This window comes from Ascaphus truei, chromosome 9 (assembly GCF_040206685.1).
Source record: "Ascaphus truei isolate aAscTru1 chromosome 9, aAscTru1.hap1, whole genome shotgun sequence".
NCBI classification, from domain to species: Eukaryota; Metazoa; Chordata; class Amphibia; order Anura; family Ascaphidae; genus Ascaphus; species Ascaphus truei.
This window is the reverse complement of record NC_134491.1, coordinates 47,522,929-47,543,648: the sequence shown is the minus strand read 5'-3', so window position 1 is coordinate 47,543,648 and position 20,720 is coordinate 47,522,929. Positions and strand designations below refer to the sequence as shown.

Here is a 20,720-nt window from a genome sequence, read left to right as displayed (position 1 = left end):
TGGACCAACAATTAGTTGACATGTTACAAGCTTTCGCAGGGCTATGGTAACCCGATGAAGGACCTCGAGAGGCTCCAAAGCTTGTAACATAACTACTTGTTGGTTCTATAATAAGGTATTATACCCCTACTCCCTCACCCTCCTCTGTTACTACATGGAAGAAAGGACCGACACGGCCCCCCACCCTTCTTTGCCTCCTTTGTAAACATGGTGAGCTGAGACTGGGGAGAAGTTTGATTTCCTCTGGCTGCTCCCTTTGATCAGATCCAACGGTGTTCTGCACAGAGAAATTGTACCATGTAAACTTAATCAGCGAAGAAACAGACTACTTGTAATTAACAAGGAGGGAAATTCAGTTGGGTAATGAAACTGAAACTCTAAAGACAAACGGTTATACCGTCCTGACATGCAGCTCCTGCCAGCAACAAGGGGTTAACTTCCTAACTATTTCAGCTCTAAATCACGTTGGCACATAAAGGGAGAAAGCGATCCTCCCCTCACAGGCTGAGGCTTTTTATGGAAGGCAGAGCTGGGTTTTAATAAATAATGAAGCAAAAGAGGCAGAACAAAAATCAATTAGCAGGGCATAAAAGTTCTCTGGGAAGGATATGCGTGTAGCGGCCTCAGCTACAGGGGGAAGAGATAAAGATACCCGATAATGTAAAACCCATCAAAGTAACATGCCATGACAATGGGAAAGGCTGAAGGGTCCAGGAAGGTGCAGAGGCCTGTAACCCGTTACCACGCAGAACGTCTCGCTACGAGACACAAAGTAACCCGCCGTGCAACCTGGGTGATCCAAAACTAATCTGACCTCATCGGCTGGACCTGCGGTGACACGGAGAAGCATTAAACCGCAACATGTCCGAAATACATTGTGATGGAAACGAGGATCCAAATAGCAGGGGAAGGGAGAGGCGGGGGGGGGGGGGTCAGGGTAAACATTACTGGGTGGCTGGAAGTTGTTGCTTCTTATTCTGTTCACGCTAGGGGTCAATGACCACCAAGCGTGTGAGACACTGGAAAGTGGGAATGTGCTGGAGATGGAGACGAGCGAAAGAGCCGCAATGGGAAGAGAGAGTCAGAAAGGAGGAGGGAGGAAGGGAGAGAACAGTGATAGAGTAAAAGGGAAGCAGAGGTAGGGTGGGCTTACATAACATTGAAAGAGTGTATGGGAGCATGAAATAACGAGAGGGAGATTTTTTTGGGGGGTGGGGGGCAGTAAAGCTTATAGAAACTCCTTAGTGTTTTCCAGGATCAACATGACTACACAGCTATTAATTACACAGCGGGTGAAAGAAAATGGGGGACCCTATAGAAACCATCCTGTATGGAGGTTTGCATACAGGATTCCAGATGTTCTCCAGGTTGAAGAGTCCTTCGAAATGAAATGTACATTGGTTATATCTTATCCGGCAGGCTACCCGTTATACAGAGATACCATGCAGCTTGCTCATGAGGCATGGAACCTCGTGCCCAGACATGGACCACCACAGAATATTACACAGAAACCCCACGGCTGAGCGGCCTTCCTCATCTTGGTTTGTATTTACAGGTGGTACAACTGCCCCATCTCTGAAGTGGCGAAGACCCCTCACATTATCCGAAACGCTCCCTGCACATGCCCTATCGGAGACCCTCCCTGCACACGCCCTATCAGAGACCCTCCCTGCACACGCCCTATCACGGTAGCTTATGACAAGATATAATGAACACCAAATATCTGGGTTGAACTGAACGAGGCTTAGATATAATAAAATATAATTTATTCCTTAAATAAGGTGAACACAGCAATATAGTACAATTAACAGACAAGAAGGTAACACTTACTTAGGGTTGGGGAATGGAGAAGTATCCACTAGCAATTCTCCATCAATCCAGTGACATTCCAGGTGGAATCAGAAGCACAACTCCAGCAATCCAGTGACATTCAAGATGGTATCAGAAGCACAACTCCAGCACAACTCAAAAACTGTAGGGTTGACACAGTTTATATACCTGTGCAACTCTATTCTTAACATTGAACAATTATCTGTATCCACTCTCTATTGTGGAGACACAGACTAACAGACTAACCCATGCCCTCAGGTAAAAGAGTTTGTTGATTGATTAATACTTAATCCCTAGACATTGGGTAACAATCAAGGCAGTTACTTTTTGATCACCGTGCTTAGGCCACTCAGCCGTCTGCCCTTCATGACCTATTAGCCTAGCAAATGGCGTCTGCATTTTCAGAACAGATCCAAAATAAAATACATATACACTTTAATATCTACACATACTAATAAGTTCCATTCTGGTGGGCTCAGTGGGTCGACCTTTGCCAGTTTTTAATGCCTACAGTGACTCCACATATTGGCCAAATATGAACTCTCTGCGACCTCCAGAACTGGAGATACAGAAATGCACTTTAAAACATTAAAATACATGCTTATACGATGTAATATTGACGCTAACGTCCCCCCATACCTCCCTCCCAAACCTCCAGCAGCACCTGACACAATTTGGCCAAATATCTGACTATAAAATAAATATGGATAAATCTGAGGCCCTCAATTTAACCCTCCCCCAACAGGACTGGAATCTCATTAAAGCTAATTTTAAATATCGCTGGAGTTCCTCCTATATTAAATACTTAGGTGTTAAAATCTCTAATTCTTACAACACCTTATACCAATACAACTACCCTCCCTTATTTAACCAGATTAAAAAAGACCTTGAAATCTGGAAAAAATACCAAATCTCATGGTTTGGAAGAATGACGGCAGTAAAAATGAACGTTCTTCCAAGACTGTTATATAACTTCCAAACCCTCCCAATTCCGATTCCACAAACATCTCTTAAAAACATGCAGTCACTAATCCTCCAATTTATCTGGAACGATAAAAAGCCCAGAGTCCCCCGATCAGTGATGCTTGCGAGTAGAGACAGAGGAGGCCTGGGGGTCCCCGACTTAGCGAAATACTATCTCGCTGCACAGTTGAAGCAGGCTGTAGTTTGGAATTGCGACCCGGCCCTAGCTTCATGGTTAGAGATAGAGACTCACTACGCCTGTCCCCTCTCTCTCCAGGTGGCAATGTGGCCGTCTGGGGGCAGCGGGGCCAAACCACAAAGGTTTGCCCTGGGAGCAATGAGATGCACGTGGGAAGCATGGCTTAAAAGCAAGGGGAAGTATGGTCTGCTAGCATCCCCCTCACAGCTCACCCCCATCTTCGGGAACCCCAAATTCCCCCCAGGGTGTTCCCCTAGGCAATTCGACCAATTTCAGAGTCGCAATATTAGGATGGTGGCCGATCTGCTGCAGAAAGATGAGATCGCTACGTTTCAGATGATTAGAAACAAATTTGACATCCAAGATTTACACCTCTTCAAATATTTGCAGGTCAGACATTTCCTATTATCTCTCTCACCAACCGCCAAATTCCCCAAATTAACCAAATTCGAATCCCTATGCACTAAAAGGACTTATCAAAAAGGATTGATCTCACAGATATACAAAGGACTAGAGTCACCCTCCACCCCACCATCGATACATGCAACGATGGTCTGCACAACTAGGCCTCTCAATTGACCCAGAAGATTGGGAGGAGATCTGGGAGCAAGCATCCAAAACTTCAATTTGCACAATCATAAAAGAAAACATATACAAAATTCTATTTCAATGGTACCTGACTCCCGTTAGACTGAGCCAGATCTACCCCGGCGCAACTGACCTATGCTGGCGTGGATGTGGTCAAAAGGGCGACATGGCCCATATTTGGTGGTCATGTCCGGAGATACAAAGATTCTGGATACAGATCCAAAATCTTATAAAACAAGTCACAGGACTAACCCTACCACTAGACCCTCTGACCCTGGTGCTAAACAAACCAATCTCAGACCTTCCCCCACCAATGTCTAAATTAATAATGTCAATTTTGACTGCAGCCAGATGTGCCATTTCGGCCGCTTGGAAGCAGAGCAAAGCCCCATCTAGAGCTACGGTCACAAGAAGGATCAATGAAGTAATGTTGATGGAGAAATTAACTGCCCTCATCCAAAAAAAAGTACCCCAATTTCTGAATACCTGGGATCCCTGGCTGACAAAATAACCCCAACCGAAAAGAGTCGCGGAGATAGGAAAACACCCCCCCCTCCCCCCATTTTCCCCCCCTCCAAGGAACCAAGAAGGGAAGATGAACCCGAGTCTGCTGGAAGACAACCCCCCCTTCCCTACTGCTCCCCTCCACTAAACCCCAGTATGTCCTCCTCCCCCCGCCAATCTATCCCCAGTTACTCCCCTTCACCCAGAAAAAAGAAAAAGATATGCGGACACTCTCAGTATGCCAAAAGCTGTATGGTCATGGGATCATGACACCCATATGTGTACTGTACTTACTGTGTGTACCCAATAAAAAAATTGATACAAAAAAAAATACATGCTTATAATGAAACATGGGAACAGGGGAACATACATTTTCAAGGTACAACAAGGTGCAAACCTCATCCCTGGACCGCAGTCCAGTTAACCCCTTGTCTCTCTGGTGAGGTCAGGGGATGGCCATATGGGGTGCAACCCCTTTAATACCGGGCCACCCCCTTTCTCCCTGTACACCTCCCCTTCTTAATGGGTGACCTGTGGCCCACTGGCCCTAACGGGGAGTGGGGCACTGCTGGCACCCTTAACGAACTCAGTCTCAGAGGGATAGTCCTGACATGAAAGTCCATCAGCATTGCTGTTTTCACTACCCTTTTTGTGCTGAACGGTAAATTCAAACTCTTGCAAGGCCAAGCTCCACCTTAGCAACTTGGCATTCTCCCCTGATGCCCTCTGCAGCCAACTCAGGGGGTTGTGGTCTGTGAGGACCGTGAAAGCCCTTCCATACACATAGGGCTGGAGTTTTTTGAGTGCCCACACAATGGCCAAGCACTCTTTCTCAATGGTGGCATAGGCCACCTCTCTGGGAAGTAGTTTTCGGCTGAGGTACACCACAGGGTGCTCTCTACCGCTCCCCCCCCCCACTTGGCTCAACACAGCCCCAATGCCATAGTCCGAGGCATCAGTCTGTATAAGGAAATGTTTGGTATAGTCTGGGGCAGCCAGTATGGGAGCCCCAGCAAGCGCAGTTTTCAGTGCCTGGAAAGCAGTTTCACAGGCAGGAGTCCAGGTGATAAGCACAGGCAGTTGCTTCTTAGTCAAATCAGTCAGGGTTTTGGCCACGGCGCTGTACTGTGGGACAAACTTCCTATACTACCCTGCGGTGCCCAAAAATGCCATGACCTGTTTCTTGGTCTTTGGAACAGGCCACTGAACTATGGCTTCTACCTTGGCTGGCTCTGGTTTGAGGTGTCCTCCACCCACCCTGTGCCCTAAGTACAGGACCTCTGCCATCCCTACCATACACTTAGTGGGTTTCAAGGTAAGCCCAGCCTCCCTGATCCTATCCAGTACAGCAGCTACATGTCCTAAGTGGGAATCCCAGGAATTACTAAAGACAGCAATGTCATCTAAGTAAGCACTGGCAGAGCTCTGCATCCCTTCCAGTAACCTATTGACCAGGCGTTGGAAGGTAGCCGGGGCATTCTTCATCCCAAATGGCATCACCAAAAACTCATAGAGGCCACTTGGAGTGATGAATGCTGACTTCTCCCTAGCCTCCAGGGTCAGTGGGATTTGCCAATAGCCTTTGCTCAAATCCATAGTGGTCAGATACTTTGCCCCCGCGAGTTCATCTAGTAACTCCTCCATGCGGGGCATGGGGTAGGCATCTGACACCGTCCCAGCGTTGAGCAAGCGGTAGTCCACACAAAACCGGGTGGTCTTGTCCTTAGGAACTAGGACTACCGGGCTTGCCCAAGGACTCTGGGACGGAGTAATAACCCCTAGGGTCAGCATCTCTATCTCCCTCTCCATACTGGTCTTGACCTCTGCTGACACTCTATAAGCATGCTTATGCAGAGGCTGCAGGTCCCCTGTGAGCACTGGGTGTTTTGTGAAATGGGTGGTCCCTGGCATGTCAGTGAAGAGGGCCCCATACTTAGCTAGCATGTCCCTGGCTTCTCCCTTCTGCCTAGCACTCAACTGTGCCCCTATCTCCACCTGCTCCACAGTGTTTCCCTGCCTGCTAGAAATCATAACGGGTCCTACAAGATCCATCGCTACTTTCTGGAAGGGTTCCCCTATTATCGGTAGGGGTTTCAGGGTGCCTTCACACGGTCGCCCGCCTTACCCACTCGCTGGCAGGCATCACAAGAGCGGCAGAAGTTGCCCACATCTCGAGATGCCCCTGGCCAGTAGTAACGCTGTAATAACCGGGCTCGCGTTCTGTTGACCCCCTAATGTCCCGCTAACGGAATAGAGAGAGCTACCCATAACAGTTGCTGTCGGTACCCCTGGGGCACTACTAGCTGTCGCTTACCGGTCAATCCCTCCTCTATCCCTGGGTTCCCTTCTTCTCTATACAGGAGTCCCTTATACCATAGGCAGCGCTCAGTGCCCTCCCCTGCCTGAGATTCAGACGCCCGAAGTCTCACGCCAGCCAGGGTAGGGTCTGCCTTCACTGCCTCCCTAAACTGGGCTCCTAATTCTGGCCACCCCCCAGTCATGTTATTGTCAGGGGAATGGGGAAGGGTGAGAGGGAACAGTAAGTCAGTCTGTGGTTGCAACTGATCCTGGCTTACCTCCCCGGGCTCCTCTGCGCCCTCTGCTAACGTTGGTCCCAAAGGCTGGGGGACTGGCGCCGCCGCCATTGCCGCTGTCTGGCTCCGGGTAACCGCCGCCACTGCAGCGGGCTTGGGCACTCGGTCATAGGTGCAGGTCATCGGTCCCAGATCGTTGCCAAGAAGAACATCGGCATCCAAACCGGGTAAAACCCCCACCTCCTGCACACCCTGGCCCTCCCCCAATCCAAAAAGATTCTGGCCACTTGCAGGAAACGTGGCTCTCCGTCGGCCACAGTGATCTGTATCCCAGGGCCTGGGATCAATTCCTCTGGCCGGACCATATCAGGTCGGACCAGGGTCACTGCAGCTCCTGAATCCATCAAGCCGACTGCTTGCCGGTCACCGACTGTCACCGGGGTGAGATGTCTGCTCCGTCCGTCTGCTGCAGGTCCGCGCTGAGATGTCCTCCGCTCCTGGCTGTAGGCACCGATGAAACCGGGACAGGCATTGAATGGGACGTCTCGCTGGGAGTTGGTTCCATGACCGGTCCGGTGTCTTTGGTGGAAGCTACCCGCACGCGGGCTACCGGCTTCAAAGCTGGGGTGCGTTGCCCCCGATGGGGTCCGCCGGAACGCAGGGGTTCCGGGCAATCTGGTCTGATGTGACCAGGGCGGTTGCAGTTGTAGCACCGGCGCTCGTGCTGGAGCTGCCCCGCCTTCGGTCGACTGCTGCCCGCAGGCGGCCTGAGTCCATTGGGGGGTATTGGCAGACTTTCTGGCCGGTGCCGCCGCCACCCTGGCTACTGTTTTGGCGGTCATCAGGGCTCGGCTGGCCACATAGTCATCTGCAAGCCTCGCCGCCTTCTGGTAAGTCTTGGGCTTCTTGTCGTACACCCAAGCCCTCACCGCCGGCGGGCACTGCTCCATGAGCTGCTCCTGAAAGATGAGGTCCAGCAGGCGTTGATAAGTCCGTGCCTCATAGAACCTCCACCCAGCGTATCCCGTATAAAGCCATGCGGGTCACGTACGTAACATAGGACTCCTGGGGCTGCCTCTCCTCCTGCCGGAATTTACCCCGGTAGGCTTCAGGGGTAAAACCGTACTGAAACAATAACAGTTCTTTCAGGTGTTCGTAGTCATCAGCATACTCATCTGGAAGCGCCATCATTGTCTGCTTAGCCAAGCCGGACAGTTAGGGGTCCAAACGTGCAACCCTATGTTGGGGAAGCACTTTGTACCGCCTGCACTGCGTTTCAAAGTTCTTTAAGAAACTGTCAATCTGGTCAGTGCCTTCCACGAACTTGGTGAGACTGTGCTGATCCAGTTTGAGTTCATCTGTGTTGGGTTGGACAGGGGGGCAATAAGCGGGTCTGTTCACTGCCATAGTGATAAACTGCAGCCGCTCCTCCGGTGTCCCTCTGTCTCCCCATGCAGTAATTAGTGCCAACATTTCAGGGGTGAACGGACTGGTAGCCGCAGCAACCAGTACCCCTCCTGTTGCACTGCTCCCGGGAGGTGCACTCGTTCCCTTCCCGAGATTCCGCCGCCCCAGCACTGGGTTCCTTCCCTGATCTCTGGGTGGCTGCAAAAAGGCAAGCTGAGCCGTATCCTGAGGCTCTGCAAGCCGGGCTTCATAGTCACCGATTGCGTCAACCATGTCTGCGACCTCCTGGTTCTCATAGGGCAGTCCATATTCACGGCACTTGTCCTTCAGCTGAGCTCGGGTCCACATGTTGGATGAGCCTTCAGCCTCGCTCATGGTTCAGTCGCAGCAGTGATGTGGTGTTACAACTTGTGTTAACTGTTGCACTACTGTGTGTTCAATATCTTTAGTCCCAGGAACTTGCAATTACCATCAAGTTCCTACTATGTTACAGTATCCCGCAGTATACTGTAACACAGGTCCAGTTCAATACCACCGCTTGCCACCAGTTAATTATAGAGCTTGTCACGGTAGCTTATGACAAGATATAATGAACACCAAATATCTGTGTTGAACTGAACGAGGCTTAGATATAATAAAATATAATTTATTCCTTAAATAAGGTGAACACAGCAATATAGTACAATTAACAGACAAGAAGGTAACACTTACTTAGGGTTGGGGAATGGAGAAGTATCCGCTAGCAATTCTCCATCAATCCGGTGACATTCCAGGTGGAATCAGAAGCACAACTCCAGCAATCCAGTAACATTCAAGATGGTATCAGAAGCACAACTCCAGCACAACTCAAAAACTGTAGGGTTGACACAGTTTATATACCTGTGCAACCCTATTCTTAACATTGAACACAGCCTATTGGTGAACAATTATCTGTATCCACTCTCTATTGTGGAGACACAGACTAACAGACTAACCCATGCCCTTAGGTAAAAGAGTTTGTTGATTGATTAATACTTAATCCCTAGACATTGGGTAACAATCAAGGCAGTTACTTTTTGATCACCGTGCTTAGGCCACTCAGCCGTCTGCCCTTCATGACCTATCAGCCTAGCAAATGGCGTCTGCATTTTCAGAACAGATCCAAAATAAAATACATATACACTTTAATATCTACACATACTAATAAGTTCCATTCTGGTGGGCTCAGTGGGTCGACCTTTGCCAGTTTTTAATGCCTACAGTGACTCCACATATTGGCCAAATATGAACTCTCTGCGACCCCCAGAACTGGAGATACAGAAATGCACTTTAAAACATTAAAATACATGCTTATAATGAAACATGGGAACAGGGGAACATACATTTTCAAGGTACAACAATGTGCAAACCTCATCCCTGGACCACAGTCCAGTTAACCCCTTGTCTCTCTGGTTAGGTCAGGGGATGGCCATATGGGGTGCAACCCCTTTAAGACCGGGCCACCCCCTTTCTCCCTGTACACGCCCTGTCGGAGACCCTCCCTGCACACGCCCTATCAGAGACCCTCCCTGCACACGCCCTGTCGGAGACCCTCTCTGCACATGCCCTATCAGAGACCCTCCCTGCACACGCTCTGTCAGAGACCCTCCATGCACACGCCCTGTCGGAGACCCTCCCTGCACACGCCCTGAGACCCTCCCTGCACACGCCCTGAGACCCTCCCTGCACACGCCCTGAGACCCTCCCTGCACACGCCCTGAGACCCTCCCTGCACATGCCCTATCAGAGACCCTCCCTGCACACGCCCTGTCGGAGACCCTCCCTGCACACGCCCTGTCGGAGACCCTCCCTGCACACGCCCTGTCGGAGACCCTCCCTGCACACGCCCTCTCGGAGACCCTCCCTGCACACGCCCTATCAGAGACCCTCCCTGCACACGCCCTATCGGAGACCCTCCCTACACACGCCCTATCAGAGACCCTCCCTGCACACGCCCTATCAGAGACCCTCCCTACACACGCCCTGTCGGAGACCCTCCCTGCACACGCCCTATCAGAGACCCTTCCTGCACACGCCCTGTCGGAGACCCTCCCTGCACACGCCCTATCAGAGACCCTCTCTGCACACGCCCTGAGACCCTACCTGCACACGCCCTATCAGAGACCCTCCCTGCACCGCCCTATCGGAGACCCTCCCTGCACACGCCCTATCAGAGACCCTCCCTGCCGGAGACCCTCCCTGCACACGCCCTGCCGGAGACCCTCCCTGCACACGCCCTATCAGAGACCCTCCCTGCACACGCCCTATCGTAGACCCTCCCTGCACACGCCCTGTCAGAGACCCTCCCTGCACACGCCCTGCCGGAGACCCTCCCTGCAAATGCCATATCAGAGACCCTCCCTGCACACGCCCTGTCGGAGACCCTCCCGGCACACGCGCTATCGGACACCCTCCCTGCACACGCCCTGAGACCCTCCCTGCACACGCCCTACCAGAGACCCTCCCTGCACACGCCCTGAGACCCTCCCGGCACACGCCCTATCAGAGACCCTCCCTGCACACGCCCTGTCCGAGACCCTCCCTGCACACGCCCTATCAGAGACCGTCCCTGCACACGCCCTATCAGGGACCCACCCTGAACACGCCCTGTCGGAGACCCTCCCTGCACACGCCCTGAGACCCTCCCGGCACACGCCCTGAGACCCTCCCTGCACACGCCCTATCAGAGACCCTCCCTGCACACGCCCTATCAGAGACCGTCCCTGCACACGCCCTATCAGAGACCCACCCTGAACACGCCCTGTCGGAGACCATCCCTGCACACGCCCTGTCGGAGACCCTCCCTGCACACGCCCTGAGACCCTCCCTGCACACGCCCTGTCGGAGACCCTCCCTGCACACGCCCTGCCAGAGACCCTCCCTGCACACGTCCTGTCGAAGACCCTCCCTGCACACGCCCTATCAGAGACCCTCCCTGCACACGCCCTGTCGGAGACCCTCCCTGCACACGCCCTATCGGACACCCTCCCTGCACACGCCCTGTCGGAGACCCTCCCTGCACACGCCCTATCGGAGACCCTCCCTGCACACGCCCTATCAGAGACCCTCCCTGCACACGCCCTATCAGAGACCCTCCCTGCACACGCCCTATCAGAGACCCTCCCTGCACATGCCCTATCAGAGACCCTCCCTGCACACGCCCTATCAGAGACCCTCCCTGCACATGCCCTATCAGAGACCCACCCTGCACACGCCCTATCAGAGACCCACCCTGCACACGCCCTATCAGAGACCCTCCCTGCACACGCCCTGTCAGAGACCCTCCCTGCACACGCCGGAGACCCTCCCTGCACACGCCTTACGATCGCCTGCTGAATCAGTAAGCGCATGATGCTGCAGTCAGGCCCGTTGGTTATTATTTAGGAGGCTTTCAGTGTGTTTTCTTCATGTTTTTAAATTGTATGTTTATTAGTTATGACATTATAATTCATTCTTTTGATTAATTCTTTACTATGTGTATTTGCGGTTATTTTTTAGTACTTCAAGTGGGATTCTGTTGTCTTTTGTTTGTTTATGTATGTATATACGTGTGTTTGCGATAGATCGATCTATATACACACAATAAATATTACTTTTATTACAGGAGTGTGCTGGTTCTGTGTGTGCATATTATAATAGAACATTATATTAGAAGGAGCGGCTCAGTGAGTAACAACACTGACTGGCACTGAGTTTTAAGCAGGAACCTGGTTCAATTCCCGATGTCGGCTCCTTGTGACCTTGGGCAAGTCACTTTATCTCTCTGTGCCTCAGGCACCAAAAAATATATAGATTGTAAGCTCCACGGGGCAGGGACCTGTGCCTGGAAAATGTCTCTGTAAAGTGCTACGTTAAACTAGCAGCGCTATACAAGAACATGCTGTTATTATTAGATGTCCCTACGAGGCAGAGCTGTATTGCAGCAGCATTTAGTGCTTTACGGGAGGTAGAACAGAGCAGCAGGCAGGACAGAGACACTGATGCAGTAACCCAGAGCACATGAGGCGTTAAACTGCTGCAAATGTATTTACAGAAGCCCAGTGTACTGGAAACAAAATGCAATTAGCAGGGCCGAGAGGCTCAGACCCCCTGCCGTGCCTCGCTGCCGCGTTCTGATCTGATCCGATTCCCTGTGGGGTGTCTGCTACCGGCTGATGAAAAGCCAGAGATGCCGCACTGGCTGAGAGAGCATAGAGTCCGCTCTCCCCAGCGCGCAGTGTGGAACGCCCGCGCGACGCCCCATTCTAATTCTCCCGATGGGAGATACACCTGCAAATCGGATTGCAGGAAGGGCAGAGGAGGCGCTCAGAGCTGGCTCGTGTAGGATTATGGGGTCGCACTCAGACACTGGAGAGATGTCGCCCTTTTGGGATTATGGGCTACAAAAAAAAGCATTTTAATGCAAATCAGTGAGACTCCGTTTATAAGATATTTTTGCTAAAATTCAGTGAGACCGACTCCAAATCCCAGAGATTCACACCCCAAAAATAGGGCGTGAGAGTTAACGTATCTGTGACATGCTGGTGTCTTGTACTCCTTCATACCTAAATCAGTACTACTAAAACACACACACACACACTTTCCTTTGATCACTTTTGCTCCATACAGAGCAATTCATTTGAATAATTAATTGCTCATACACCGCCACATTGCATTTCAGTGAATATGGCCTCACGTCCGCCACCCTACAGTCCCTTCTCCCAAAATATGATGCATCGGAGATATCTGAAGCCTCAACTCTCTCTCCTGGGACATGTATGTTGCAGACAGGCCAATATGTCAGTGGGCACCTCTGGCACGGTAGAGGTTAAATGGCACTGCAGTACCCAGGACAGACCCGTTTGAAAGCCAATATATAGTATTGTAATTGGGAGAATAACTATTTTCTCTGATCTGTTTCAAATGACAATGTACGCTCGTCAGGGGCCGGGCTGTTTACACGCCTGCATCATGCTACAGGAGTTTGTACCCCAAGAAGTTTAAAGAAATGCCAACTTATTTTCCTAAAGCATCTGTAAAAATGCTATTGATTTATATATATTGATACATATACATCATTCTACTATGTATGTTTAATTATTGTATTTATATTATTTCATATTTAAAAAAAACTAATATTTTTTTTTTTAAATGCTATAGAAAAAAAAAACTAAAATGAGTAATCTTAAGCAACGGATTGTTCTCGTTAGTTTTTGGTTTTTGTTCTTGCTTACCAAGGCATTCTGTTTCATTGTTGTGAAGTCACAGCTGGCAATTGGAAGAAAAACTTGTTTTCCCCCCATAGATCATCATTTGAAATGCACGCACACACACACACACACACGCACACACGCACACACGCACGCACGCGCGCACACACACACGCGCACACACACACGCGCACACACACACGCGCACACACACACGCGCACACACACACGCGCACACACACACACGCACAGCCTTCCTGGTATCAGCCTCAGTGTTCTGATTTATATAATAAATAAATCAAACTTAATTAATCTCTGCAACTTGTGAGATACCAAGAAGGAGCTTTCACTGCTCAAATATCCCTTGTGTGTACACCACAGGAGGAATGTGGGCAAGTTTGGGGTGAGGTGATAGGGTGCCTGCTCTGTGTTTGCGGAGAGCTGCACTACAAACTTTTGGATAAGTTTGGGGCGAGGAAAAGTTTAGTTTGCATCCCAATACATTTTAAAATGCAAGTTCTACTAGCAACGCATAGCGAAGCCGACTGAACGCTATACACATAGCAAGCTGCTGTCAGACAGGGACGTGCATCTCCACTGCTAAAAACAGCTATTCTGTTTACTAGTCATTGGGGAAACCAGATCCTCTCATGACCTCAGACCAGAAAGTTAGGAAACAAACAAATAAATCTTTTGAAGAGGGCTGAAAAACCCACCACATTTTCCGAACCATTAGGAGAATACAACGAGGATGTGAAAGAGAAACTCCATGATTACATTTCAGTCAAACGTTGACGGACGGGTCTCTCGCAGAACCAAAGTTTTCGAACCGCAGTGACATGTTTAATGGGTTACACCTGGGCAAGGGGTCTTTTCTTTCTTTTTTTTGTTCACAAAGCTGATATGTACAAGTATTTAATAAATCTATTTTTAAAGTTAGTTTGTAAACATGGTTAGCTGAGACTTGGGAGGGGTTTGATTTCCTCTGACTGCTCCCTTGTGCGACATGTTCAAGAGATTGCACAGGCAAAGCATGCCCTCCCCATATCTTTATTGGCTCCCTGATAAGGACAGGGCGGGACAGTGATTCTCAACAGGAGATTCGGGAGGTGTCTCCAAAAACAAATCTGTTCTGGTGGATCTCAGACAGTATAAGGGGGTCTGAGCCAGTGTGGGACAGCGCACTTGGAAAGGTCCCAAACTGCACGGTAGCATGGGGCGTCAAGTGGCCAATTACAGCAGAAGCTGCTAAAGTCACTCCCCACAATGCTTTGCATTCAGTGGCAAGGCATTGTGGGGCGTGACTTCGGAAGATCCCAGCTATACCACCCGTGTTGTCAGCACACATGCAGGTGCACTTTGGGGCCTTACTAAACGTGTCCCCCCCACAAGCTCAGGACACCAATACCTGGGGTCAGTCACACAGTTTATTAGCCATAGTCTATTCAGTAGGCATAAGATTAATTAGGGGTTTGCCGAACAGATCTTTTCTAGCAGGGGGTGCACAATGTAAAAATGGTTGGGGGCTACTGGGGTGGGATAAGAGTAAAGAAAGCACATGGCAAACTCCTCAATTCAGAGGTGCAGGAGAGAGGCAATAGCTCCACAACTGGATGAAACTGTAACAGCCTCTGAGAATAATGAGGCGTTTTCAAACTGGCTGCTACACAGAGCGTCGATGTCGCAGAAACACCAACATTGTCTTCCCAATGATAAACCTTCTTATTGATGGAGGCAAAATAATGTGTTATCAAACAGAAGCACAAAGTATCTCAATAAGATGTTCCTTGTATGTATGAGGCTCCAACAATGCACCGCTGATTGTCTGAGGCATAGCCACATGGTTTCCAAGGAGGAGCACGGACTAGCTGTGCCCGAGAAGAACGTGATGAAGCCGGAGCGTGTACTTACCCCGCTTCTCCCTGTGAGCCTCCTCCAGGAGCTGCTCGTGCTTTGCGATCTGCTGGCACAGGTCCTCCTGCTCCGACTCCTTGCTCAGGCGCTGCTCTTTCAGCTGCTCCCGGCACTCCTGGAGCCGACGCCGTATTTTCCGCTCTCTCTCCTCCCGCTCTTTCACCTCCTCGCACAACCATTGCAGCTTGGTCTGGAGGAAAGAACTCTGCCTTTGAAAGTGACCTTCGAGAAGCTTCACACTCCGGGTCAGCGAGGGGGTGCAAGGTTGTGAGACCTTCTAATGCAGGGGCGGCCAACTCCAGTCCTCAATGGCCACCAACAGGTCAGGTTTTCAGGACATCCCTGTTTCAGCACAGGTGGCTCATCAGTGGCTCAGTCAAAGACAGACCTCTGTGCTGAAGCAGGGATATCCTGAAAACCTGACCAGTTGGTGGCCATTGAGGACTGGTGTTTTCCACCCCTGCTCTAATGGATCAATATTTGAGGTCACACAATGCAGACCCTCCAACATTTTGCAAATAAAAAGAAGTCCCGCTGTAGTTCCCCTACTTATGCCGGATGGAGGAACTTCGAAGCAATTCCTATAGGCGCCCCCTAAACTGTGCAACTTACATACACAACAAAGCTTTGTTTAATGGCTGCAGCTTGTCTTACAGGACTCATACTGGTGCAGTATTCCTAGATTTTGCAAAGGCTTTTGATACAGTTGATCATGCTATCCTGCTTAACAAACTCCAGAGCTCTGGAATAGGGAAACATCCTTTAAACTGGTTTCAGTCCTACCTATCAGGAAGATCCCAACATGTGTCCATCTCAGGCTCTAACTCCAACCCCCTGGATATCACCTGTGGTGTCCCGCAAGGCTCTGTTCTGGGGCCCCTACTCTTCTCAGTGTTCATTAATGATCTTCCCACAGCTTGTAAGGAAGCCTCAATACACATGTATGCAGATGACACAATCCTATATGCACACAGCCATAGCCTCTCTGACCTTCAACACATACTTCAGTCTGACTTTTTGAGACTCGAAAACTGGATTTCCCAAAACAAACTGTTTTTAAACACTGACAAGACTGTAACAATGGTATTTGGGACCAAGACTAAATTTGTAAAGCTTCCAGTGACTGAGCTCCTGATTAGAACCAATGCTAACACCACCCTAACACCTGTCACTAGTTTTAAATACCTGGGCTTATGGTTTGACTCCCACTTAACATTTGGGATGCACATTGATACCCTGACAACCAAGACCTATGCCAAACTAGGGGTACTTTACAGGAACAAATCCTCCCTAAGTCTCCTGGTCAGAAAGCGTATTGCACAGCAGATGCTAATGCCAATTATTGACTATGGAGATATAGTATATGGCTCGGCTCCTCAAACCCACCGTAGCAAACTTGACACCCTCTACAATTCAATTTGTCGTTTTGTTCTCCAATGCAACTACAACACACATCACTGCGAAATGCTCAAAGAACTAGATTGGTCATCACTAGAGTCTAGGCGCAAAGTTCACCTTTCCTGTCTCAACCTCAAATACTTTCTGGGCAAGCTACCCAGCTACCTGAACAAGCTCCTCACCCCTACCACATGCAGCACCTATCACCAGAGATCAGACTCCAAAAGACTATTCATGGTCCCAAGGCTCAACAAAGTATCCGGCCGTTCCTCCTTCTCCTTCCGTGCACCCCAAAACTGGAACAACCTACCAGACTCTCATATCCACCACCAGCTTAAGTTCTTTCAAATCTAAGGCTGTCTCACACTTTAACCTGGTCTGTAACTGTTTCATACGCTCATAATATATATTTTCTTTAACTGTGCACGCAATGTCTTGTATATAATGTATAGCCTGTTCATATACGTAACTGTACTTGTAACCATGTATTATTTGTCTTGCTCTGTGCTCAGGACATACTTGAAAACGAGAGGTAACTCTCAATGTATTACTTCCTGGTAAAATATTTTATAAATAAATAAATAAATAGGTACAGGTGAAGGGTATATGCCCTCCCCCGGTAAACGTTTGGAGCAGCGTCCCGCTGCCTTGCCTCCCCCCCTTACCTTGGTGCAGCATCAAATCACGCCGCAGAAAAATAGGGGTGGGCTACTTCAGACCTCAAGTGCCATAAACAGGTCGGGTTTTCAGGATATCCCTGCTTCAGGACAGGTGGTGCTGTCAACTGAGCAACTGATTGAGCCATCTGTGCTGAAGCAGGGATATCCTGAAAACCCGACCTGTTGCTGGACTGCGGCAAGACTGAAGTTGCCCATCCCTGAACTAGATCAATGAAGAAATTATCCTTCCGATCATTGAAAAGTATCACAACAAAGGGGTCCTTCGGCAGCATCGATAAACGGCGTATCGCATTCTGGGGCTAGGGGGGGGGGGGGGCGGCCGGGGACATCAGGCATGGACAGCTTTGCGAGTCACCAAGGTTTATTTTCTCTGCTGCCTGCCTCGTGACCCAAACTAATGATTCAACCCATTAGTAATGTGTTCGGGAAGCTTGCAGAACATCTGGGATCATCAGCCGGTTATTGGCAGGAGTGGGGATTTTATGGTGAATTTAAGTCATATTTACTTTTCCCTTTGACTGCAACAATCCAAGACAGCACAACGCTTTAAAGTTGCAGACCAAGCAATATCCTACATGTATGTTTTTAATAAATCAGTTCTTGTAGCAATTTTTTTAAACAAAAAAACAACTCTGAATGACATTTTTAATGTATTATAATGTAACAAGCATTTTTTGTTTCTATAGCAACTATTTACAAAGTCACATCCCCTTCCTCTTCTGAAACAGGCTCTGGCACACCCCTTATTGAGCCCTGCCCTCTTTCTAGCACTGCACCAATTGTATCTTGTGACTGCCTGGTCACATGATCTTCCCCATAGAACTTTGCATCTTTGTTCCTCTTCTGCTGCACTGACAGCCATTTAGTGAACCCCGACCTTTGACTGCTACGTAGTGCAAAAGCTGCAAGGTATGCGTTACATGCTCCTCTGGCAGAGAAGGGGTTAAGGCCATTAGGAAACCTGTGACCCCTCAGCTCGTGTTCCAGCACATCCCTTGACAGACTTTTTACAATGGCTGGGAAAATATGCGTTTGCAGGTGTCCCCGGCATATGGCACAAGATATCCACATCTGTATATTGGGCCAAAGCGCATGACTACCAAAAAAAGGAGTATTCTTCATAACTTGGAGGAGCAGAGTCCGTGAGAAGTGTATAACATCGGAATTGTATTCCCTTCAGGGGTGGGCAACGCCAGTCTTCAAGGGCCATCAACAGGTCAGGTTTTCCCTGCTTCAGCACAGGTGGCTCAATCAGTAGCGCAGTCTTCGAAGCAGGGATATATCCCAACGCTAAAGATGGAGCAAGCAAGACGGGGAAAAAGAAAGGGCGTCCGAGAGAAAAAGTGAGCGAGGAAAGCAAAGCATGGCGGAGCGGGAGGATAAGGAGAGGGAGGCTGTCAGTGTGAGCTCATCCAGCTGCTGCTCTCTGTGTGGCCGTCTCGGTACACAGCTGGTAGCTCTAGACGCCTGCAGCCAATAACACGGACATTTCCCCCCATCGTATCCCGGAGCCGGACTCCACTCTACAAACACGGAAACACCACTCCAGCCCTGTTAAAGGGGCAGCTCATCCCCAGGCACAGAAAAAGGGACCATTGCATGTATGAGCAGGATGGGTATTAGATAGATCAGTGTTTTTCAACCAAGTTTCCTAGGAACAATGCATCGGATCTCAGACACGCTATTAGAGAAAGTTGGGGTTCCTTACAATGCATCTGATCTCAGAAGTGCTATTAGAGTTGGGGTGCCCCAGAATTTCACATAGGGTTACTTAACCAAACAAAGGCTGGAAACCACTGAGATGGATATAAAAAGGGACTATTGCATCTATGACCAGGATGGGTATTAGATAGATATAAGCCCTGCAGAGACGACCTCCTACTTAACCCCTTCACTGCCAGGGAAGTCTGCAATGCCCCAGTTTCCGCTACCTACAGAAACTGGATCTATATTAAAAAAAATAAAAAAAGGGGGGGGGGGGCATTCCTTTTCGCTTTTGTATCTCAAATATAATAGATTTTTCTGGCAGTATTTATTGAGACTCTCAAATGATTGTGCTTGTCTGCAGCACACAGTAACACTACTTGCTTTGATGATACAAACCCCAGCGCATGCGTGATCTTACCTTGGTCTCTGCCAGCCAGTAGTGAGGGTCATTCTTCAGGTGGGAGGTGGTGGAGGATATGGCCTTCATTAGAGAGGAGAAAATGGCTTCAATGCATAGAAAGCTCAAAACATATTTATAGATAATGTAAGGATGGAGGGAACAGCCACCTTAGTGATTCATAGCTGTATAGATCCATCACATGCCAAATACTGTATGGTGTTAACACGGTCAGATGCATACATGTCACTTTCTATGTGCACAGGTGAGATTTCAGAGTTACAGGTCTCTTTAGGAGACTTTGGGACAAGATTCACAAGACCTGTTCAGGGTTCGGGAATGGTTGGGGACCGATTACTTTGAATTTCTCCATGGAGTCCCTGGACAGGAACTTGCACGCGGTGTTGATCTCGCTCTCTATGGCACTGAGAATTGTTTCCTGCTCCGTCTCTAGAGAGCTCAGCTGATCCTTCAGCTCCTGACTGGTCTCTTGCAGCTTCCTTACACACTGCTCCGCAGTGCTTACCTGCTGCTCCTGCCAAGGAAAGAATAGGGTGATAAGCTAGATGAAGCCAGAGATATGAGGAGCACAAGGGCCTTCTATACCGGTGTGCTACACTTCATGTTTACACCCTGCTCACAAGCCTATTAACAATTTTCTAGAAGCAGCCTCTGGACCATATCCGTTCGCGTTTCAGGATCCCCTTCTAATACTCTATGCAGTCATACTCAAGACTGCTTCACATTGCTGCATGTTCTGTCTGGGAGACAAAAGTGGAACAGGTCATTCACCTTTAAGGGAGGAGTGTCTCTGGGAGCACGGACACTGGCTCTCTAAACACCGAGTTTGACTCAGGGAAACCCGTTTCAATTCCCAGTGTCGGCTCCTTGTGACCCGGGGCAAGTCACTTTATCTCCCTGTGCCTCCGGCACCAAAATCATGGATTGAAAGCTCACCTGGGCAGGGACTGTGTCTGTAACAATCCTTTGTACCGCGCGCTGTGCTGTCATTGTGAAGCGCTTTGAGTCCCATTGAGAGAAAGGCGCTATATGAAATAAAGTTATTATTTCAAGTAACTGTTAAAATGAAATGCCCTCCCTCCCGTAGTCTGTTGGGTGGACATTACCCTGTGGTTTCTCTGTCTCCATATATTGCGCTGCTTGATACTTTCATCAGAACAAATAGAACTTTCCTTTGAACATGAACTGGATTGTCCCAGTGTCTGCATCAGTGACTAAGTTTTCCTGGTACTTACTGCTGAAATGCCACACAGGAGGAGACCCACAGCAGGGCCCTGCGGGGTGAGCTCCCGCGGAGCAGATGCTGTTAAACCAGTGTCGGGGCTGGGTAACGCCAGTCCTTTCAAGCTGGCAGAAGCCGTGGAAAGGAAC

At 49.4% G+C, this 20,720-nt stretch overlaps 1 protein-coding gene across 12 annotated transcripts in view; it reads right to left on the bottom strand.

Moving 5' to 3' along the window:
- The window catches only part of CEP128 (centrosomal protein 128), a 137,156-nt gene that overhangs the window by 67,671 nt on the left and 48,765 nt on the right, over nucleotides 1-20,720 (bottom strand). For 6 of the 12 annotated variants that reach the window (XR_012803895.1, XM_075614640.1, XM_075614636.1 and 3 more), the window contains 3 exons: nucleotides 19,651-19,863; nucleotides 19,350-19,412; nucleotides 15,144-15,336 (listed from right to left, as the gene is read on the bottom strand). Coding sequence is in view for 9 of the 12 variants with exons in the window: in XM_075614640.1 (XP_075470755.1) it covers nucleotides 15,144-15,336; nucleotides 19,350-19,412; nucleotides 19,651-19,863 (469 nt within the window). In the remaining 3 variants the exon portion in view is untranslated. Of the gene's footprint in view, nucleotides 1-15,143; nucleotides 15,337-17,867; nucleotides 18,515-19,349; nucleotides 19,413-19,650; nucleotides 19,864-20,720 lie in introns of those variants that run through there. The other 6 variants (XR_012803896.1, XM_075614641.1, XM_075614639.1 and 3 more) reach the window with 5 other exon arrangements.